This window comes from Quercus lobata, chromosome 2, assembly GCF_001633185.2.
Source record: "Quercus lobata isolate SW786 chromosome 2, ValleyOak3.0 Primary Assembly, whole genome shotgun sequence".
NCBI lineage: Eukaryota > Viridiplantae > Streptophyta > Magnoliopsida > Fagales > Fagaceae > Quercus > Quercus lobata.
Genome location: NC_044905.1, coordinates 53,503,208 through 53,510,762, shown reverse-complemented (window position 1 = coordinate 53,510,762; position 7,555 = coordinate 53,503,208). Strand labels below are relative to the sequence as shown.

Genomic DNA, 7,555 nt, shown 5'->3' with positions numbered 1-7,555 from the left:
GAGGTCGAGGTAGAGGAAGGTATACCAAAAATGGTGGTGGAGGTCAACAACAACAGTTCTACTCACCTCAACAACAACAATAGAAGTTTTACACACCACAATTTCATCAGCAGAATTACTCTCCTACTTAGACCTCTCAGTTTGGTGGCCAAAATTTCAAGGGTGATAGACCTATTTGCCAAATTTATGGAAAGGCAGGTCATCAAGCCCTTGACTGTTATCACAGAATGGATTTTGCTTATCAAGGCAAGAATCCACCAACCAAACTTGCTGCAATGGCTCAAGCTTCTAATGCAACTTTGACAAACAATCAAGATCCTTGGCTAGCTGATTCTGGTACCTCAGATCATCTCACTGCCAATCTTGGTAATCTTTCTATTCAGTTACAATACAAAGGACCAGAGCAGATCATAGTAGGCAATGGTCAAACTCTTCCTATCAACCATATTGGTAATGCTTCAATTTCTACAAAATATCATAACTTTGTTCTTAAAAATGTCTTACATGTCCCTAGAATAGCCATGAAGCTTCTGTTTGTGCATAATTTTGTTTGGATAATAATTGTTCTTGTCATTTTGATGCTCATGAACTCAAAATCCAGGATGTTCCTACGGGGAGAATCCTCTATTGGGGCTTGAATGAGAATGGAGTTTATCCAATCTACTCAAAGAATTTCATCAAGCATAACCAACCTGTTAAGCATCATCCTCACTCTACTACTACACATTCATAGTCACCTTTCCCTATCTCATCTTCTTTTCATGCTCAGAAATCTAATAAGTGGTTGTTTTGGCACCACAGACTAGGTCATCCCAGTGATAGTATTCTTAGGACAGCTCTCTCTTCTTGTAATAATTCAGTGAATTGTAATGATTCCATTTCCAATTTTGTATCTCATTGTAAACATTGTCTCAGTGGGAAAATGCATAAACTGCCTTTTCCCTAGTCTGTTTTTCTTGCTTCTAAATGTCTTGAATTAGTTCACAGTGATGTTTGGGGTCCAGCTCCCATTACTTCTATAAATGATTTTAGATACTATCTTGTCTTCATTGATGAATTTTCCAAATTCACTTGGGTATATCTACTAAAACATAAATCTAATGTGTTTGATGTTTTTAAGTACTTTAAAGCATATATTGAAACTCAATTGAACACACAGATTAAGATCTTGAGAATAGATGGTGGTGGTGAATACACTTTAATGCCTCTCAACATTTTTTCTCTAGTTCTGGCATTATCCACCAAACCTTATGTCCTCATACCCCTTAGCAGAATGGCACTGTTGAGAGGAAACATAGACATCTTATTGAATGCTCTCTCACTCAAACCTCCCTTTGTCCTATTGGTCTTATGCAATCTCTACTGCTACCCATATCATTAATAGGTTTCCCACTCTTATTCTTCATAACAAATCACCTTGGGAAGTCTTATTCAACACTAAACTATATCTCCTACACCTTAGAACTTTTGGTTGTACCTGCTTCCCTTTTCTCAGACCTTATAATAAACATAAGCTTCAGCCACACATAACACCTTGCATCTTCCTTGGCTATCCAGCTTACTCTAAAGGCTATATTTTTTTAGACCCTTCTACCCTTCAGTTTTACATATCAAGGCATGTCTTATTCAATGAATATGAGTTTTTAGCTTTACAAACCACTTCTTTACTTGCTGTTCCTTCATCCGATACATCCTCCTCATCTTCTGTTGCACATTGGTTGTCCTTTCTTTCCCATTTTTCTGCTGACAATACATCACAGTTTGTTGTCCTTCCTGAGGTTAACCCCACTGCACATGTCTCTTCTTTTACACCTAGTCCTTCTCATCATCCCTCTTTACTTACTTCTCCACCACTTATTCCTGACTCAATTCCTTCTTCCTCTCCATATTCTACATCACCTTCCCTTCTTGCATATCCTTTGGTTGAGTCCTTACCATCCACTACTATGACTTCTATGCCAAATTCTGTGCCTGCTCAGAACATACCCTCCATGATCACCATATCCAAAGATGGCATTTTCAAGCCTATGGCTCTTGCAGGCTCAGTCTCCAAACTTGCATCCAAGCCTCTGATTGATTATACCATTACTGAGCCTCCCACTTATAAGATTGCTTCCCAATTTCCACAATGGTGCTCAACTATGGATGAGGAGTTTGTTGCCCTCACTAGACAGAAAACTTGGAACTTGGTACCACCTTCACCCACTCAGAATGTTGTAGGGTGCAAATGGGTGTATAAGCTGAAACATAACAGTGATGGGAGTATAAGCAGGTATAAAGCTAGGTTGGTGGCAAAGGGGTTTCACCAACAGTTTGGTGTTGATTTTGAAGAAACTTTCAGCCCTGTGGTAAAGCCTCCTACAGTCAGAATTATCCTCTCACTTGCTGTTCAGTTTAATTAGCCTTTAAAGCAATTGGATGTCAGGAATGCTTTCTTACATGGATTCTTAAAGGAGGAGGTTTTTATGGTCCAACCTCCTAGTTATGTGGATCCTGCCCTTCCTAATCATGTTTGCCTCTTACAGACATCTTTTTATGGTCTCAAACAAGCCCCTAGGGCCTGGTTTGAGAGGTTCTCTACTCATTTGCTTCACTTGGGGTTTCGGGCTTCCTTAGTTGATTCATCCTTATTCATTTTGAGGCATGGTAGGTACTTGGTGTTTCTTCTGGTGTATGTAGATGACATTGTTCTCACTGGCAATTGTCTCTCTTTCTTGCAATCACTGATTTAGCAACTCAATTCTGAGTTTGAACTTAAGGATCTTGGCAATCTCCACTACTTCCTTGGGTTCCAAATCACTCTTACTTCTAAAGGACTATTTCTGAATCAATCTAAGTATGCTCAGGATTTACTTCTTAAGCATAACATGCTCTCTGCTAAGGCCGCCAAAACTCCTTGTGCTCCTAACTTGTGATTTGTTCCTGCTGAAGGCTCTCTTCTTGCCAATCCTCATGTTTGTAGGAGTATGGTGGGTTCCCTTCACTATCTAACTTTTACACGTCCTGACCTTAGCTTTGCAATTCATCAGGTTTGTCAGTTCATGTCCATTCCATGTGAAGCCCATTTAATTGCAGCCAAAAAGATCCTGAGATATGTTTCTAGCACTCTTAATTTTGGGATTTTCTTTCAACATGGCCCTTTGTATCTCTCAGCCTTTTTTGACTCGGATTGGGCTGGAGATCCTTTTAATTATAGATCCACTATTGGCTATTTGGTTTATCTTGGCTTCAATCCTATCACATGGAGTGCTAAGAAACAAGACACTATGTCTCGCTCCTCCACTGAATCCGAGTACAGGTCTCTTGCCATTGCTGCCGCTGAGGTATGTTGGATTCATCAAGTGTTGCGTGATCTTGGCATCTTCCTTTTCTTTCCACCAAAGCTTTGGTGTGACAACGTTTCTGCCCTTGCCATTGCTTCCAATCCTGTCTTTTATGCCTGTACCAAGCATGTTGAAGTGGATTACCATTTTGTTCGTGAACATGTTCTTCATCGTGACCTTCAAGTTCATTACATTGCAACTGGTGATCAGTTGGCAGACATTTTTAGTTTCTGTGTTCCAAAACCATGGTGTCCCTTGACCCTTTGGTTTTGAGGGGGGATGTAAGTGGAACTAGTGAATCTACAAACGAAGAAGATAAAGTTCACACTGTTCACTAGTTCAACGGTCACTTGGATATGTTACTGAGAAGTCAAAACGATGACATTTGTCTAAATGATAAACGACATCATTTCTCACTTATATCTGGCATGACTTATTCAAGGCAGTAAATGGTGTCGTGTTATGAAGTTGTTCTTCCTCACTGAGCATGGCCTTGAGTTGCTCTGTTTCAACTGACTTTGCTTTAGATATTTTGTATAGAGTGGAGATATTTTTATGTACAATTGTCATTAGGTTGTTAGAGTTTGTTAGATTGGATCTTTCTAGAAACTGTTGTAAACTATATATTGCAATGTATGTGCATGAAATTTATTAAGTTTGGAATAAAAAGTTCAGAGAGTTCTCTTCCCACTTCTCTCTCTGTTTCGTATTTCCTCCATTGTTGAAGCTTCAAGCTTTTACTAAATCTCACAGGTCCCAACACTAAGTCATCCATGGGAGGACAGATGACCAAAGTCACCTACAGGTGAACGGTTCTAATACTAAGTCACCTATGGGTGGATGGTCTAAACAATAAGTCTCCTACGAGTGAACAGACGACCAAAGTCGCCTAGAGGTGGACGGTCCTAACACTAAGTCGCCTATAGGTGGACAGACGACCAAAGTCGCCTACGGGTGGACGGTCTAAACATTAAATCACTTAAGGGTAGACGAGTAAGAAATGATTGCTCATAAGTCCCTTAAGCTCAACGAAGTGCACAAGTGGACGAGTAGAAGACTTACTTACTCCTAAGTACCACTAAAACCTGATAAGTAGCAAAAGTGGACGAGTAAGAAGACTTACTCCTAAGCACCATTAAAACCTGACGAGTAGCAAAAGTGGACGAGTAAGAAGACTTACTTCCAAGCACCACTAAAACCAAATGAGTAGCAAAATGGGACGAGTAAAAGAATTACGTACTCCTAAGTGCTACAATAACCTGATAAGCAACAAAAGGGGACGAGTAGAAGACTTACCTACTCCTAAAACCTAATGAGTAACGAAAGTGCACGAGCAAGAAGACTTATCGGCTCCTACGTGCTACAAGAACCTAACGATCAACGAAAGGGGACGAGTAGTAGAGTCGCCTACTCCTAATTCCCACAAAGCCTGACGAGTAACACCAACTGTGCTAGTCAATTACTTCTAAGTCTATCCAAAACCACTAAAGATAAAAAGAAGCAAATTAGGAAAGGTAACAAAAACCCATACATTCAATAAAATTTATACATGTCCAAAAACATTTTCTTAAAGTCAAAGTATTAAATGCAAAAGTACAAGAATGAAAGTGCGGAAAATAAACAAAGTCCAGTGACCAGCTTGGTCGTCCCCTTTTTCCTCCTCAGCAGCACTATCTACCCCTTGGTCAGCACCATCACTTATCATAGTTGCAGTAGAACCTTCCTCAGCACTAATTTCAATCTTCGAAAAATCTAAGTCCTTAAAAGCTACAAAATCTTGAGCTCAAAAGTGTTCAAATCCTCTCACATACTGGATACCCAGATCATGAAGGTACTCTTGTAAGGAAGAGTACTTAGCAATGGCACTCGTCTCAGCATTGCTTAGCTCCCCTCGCAGTTTCTCCAACTCTTTAAAGAGGCGTATTCTCTCCTTCTCTGCAGCAACGAAGAGGTTTGCTTGAGAAGAGCATCACTCCTCGAGCTCCTTCACTTTGCCCTCCAAAAGAGCAACTTTCTCTGTCAATGGAATGACAGATCCCTGTAGCTCTTTGATGACCTCATTGTTGTTTTTTACATGCTTTCGAAGATTAATCATTTGATCCTCACAATCCCCACACCTTAGCTCAATGGTCTTTATCCCCACCATTGCTTGAAAGGCACACAAGGAGTTGAATAAATGAAAGACAGATAATAGATAAACAAAAAAAGGAAGTGAAGTAAGAGGATAATACCTTGGCAAGATCATGCAACCCAGACTCCCCAATAGCTGCAGGAGTGAACTCATCACAATCGTTTATATCCTCTTCCTTGATGATAGACATGACTTGCTCCATAGCATAAGTAGCATCATTAACGAGCAGGGGAGGTTTGGGGGGAGTGAGAGCTCCCTTTCCTTTGCCAGGTGCCCTTGGACACTCAACAAAAGCTGGACAACCAGGAGTCATTAAAGGATGAGAAGGAGTCTTCTTCGGACGAGTAATGGTCTCGAAGGGTTTTGAGGAAGTGTCCACACCAAACTTCCTCTTATTACCAGGCTTAGGAAGTTGAAGCTTCCCCTCCTTAATTGTTGCTGTAGCAAGAGCAGCTACCTCCTGAACCCTCTTATTCTTCTTGGTTGCACCCACCTCCATTTCTGTAAAATAGATGTTAGTGCATATGCCCAAAAGAAAATGGACAAGCCAAGTTAAAATACTTATGTCTTTGGGAAGTACTCTCGCGAAGACGAGCTGTTGCAGAAAGGATAGGTCCTGAACAGTATTTGTGAAGGTTATCTACTGTAACCAAAGCCCTATAGTTACGTTCAGCAACCAAGAAGCTTGTTGCCTTTTCTATCCTTCTTAGCTGGTCTACAGTCAACCTTGGTAAAACCTGAGCTGAAAAAATGAAAAGCAAGTTAGTATAAAAAAGGAAGTAAGGCAGACGAGTAAGCTAGATAGGCGACTTACCAAACTTTGGTAACATCCCCTAAGTATAGTCTACTGGTTCTGCAGTACCAACCTCCTTGGGGCTACATACCCAATCTGACACAAGCACAAAGAAAAATTTCTCTTTCCAATCCCTATTGGAAGAAAGAATCTTAGTGACTAATTGACGCTCTCTTTTTCTACATTTGTAGTAATACATCCTTTCAGCCTTAGGAGCATAAATGAGTTTATAACAGTACAAAAATTCATCCAAGGAAAGGGCTTCTCGACCCTCACTCATAATCCCCCAAAGGATTTGAGCTCCTATGAAAGCATGCCAAGAGTTGGGTGCTAGTTGTGATATAGCTATACGTAACCTCCTGAGCAACTTCCTAGTGAGTTCATTAAGTGGAAGCCTCAACCCACTTATAAAAGAGGCCTCATAAAACCCAACACCTTCTCAATCACAAGAGTAACACTTCTCGTTAATTTCAACTAACCTAGTGGGCACATTATGAGGAATTTGGAACTCGGACCTTAGCTTAGCTAGCCTCTTTTTAGAAAGAGAGGAATAATGCTTGTTCACCTCTCATTTGTCAGGTAAGATAAAAGGACGATCAAGACCATCAGATGGAGGAGAACCATAATCTCCACTCACTGAAGCATAGCCTGACGACCCAACTTTAGAACTGAACTTAGAAGACTCAAAACCAGACGAGTCCTCCCTTGGCTCATCTCTAGATAGGCTTGTATAAGACGACTCTAAGGATAGGACATCTATAAGAGAATCTGTACTAACACTTCGCGACAACCCACGGTCGTCCAATTTTCTATGTTTGGACGACAAGGGGCTATTGGTGGACCCGAACTCACTCATTCTTACACGTACAATGACAAAATAAAACTAAGTCCACTTCAGTCATCTAAATTTTCTTATCTAACAAAGGCAATAGAAGAAAGGGTGAAATAACTTACCAAAAAAATAGACGACCACGAGTGCGAGACCTTGAAAATTCGAATGACCACCAAAGTGACAACCACAAGTACATAAGCCTAAAAATCCGGACTACCGGCGAAGTAAGTGACCACAAGCACGTGAGCTTGAAAATTCAGATGACCACCAAAGCAACGACCACAAGTATGTAAGCCTAAAAATCTAGACGACCAGCGAAGCAAATGACCACAAGCTTGTGAGCTTGAAAATTCAAATGACCACAAAAGTAGACGATCACGAGTACCAAGACTCAAAAAACTGGGTCGAGTAGATGGGCTAACGACCTCGAACCAAACTCAAAAAATTCGGATAAGTAGGGAATGGATGAGCAAAAA

At 40.6% G+C, this 7,555-nt stretch overlaps 1 protein-coding gene across 1 annotated transcript; it reads right to left on the bottom strand.

The window, feature by feature from the left end:
• Nucleotides 1-4,832: 4,832 nt before the first annotated feature.
• On the bottom strand, nt 4,833-6,245 carry LOC115975852. Its single transcript, XM_031096879.1, has 2 exons — nt 6,020-6,245; nt 4,833-5,955 (listed from the first exon to the last, which is right to left on the bottom strand). Exon 2 carries the CDS (start codon nt 5,951-5,953, stop codon nt 5,447-5,449), a length of 507 nt encoding a protein of 168 aa, XP_030952739.1. The 5' UTR covers nt 5,954-5,955; nt 6,020-6,245; the 3' UTR covers nt 4,833-5,446.
• Nucleotides 6,246-7,555: the final 1,310 nt, after the last annotated feature.

Bases quoted from the DNA above. Each gene is read 5' to 3' on its own strand.
- LOC115975852 (XM_031096879.1), bottom strand. From the start codon at position 5,953: ATGGAGGTGGGTGCAACCAAGAAGAATAAGAGGGTTCAGGAGGTAGCT.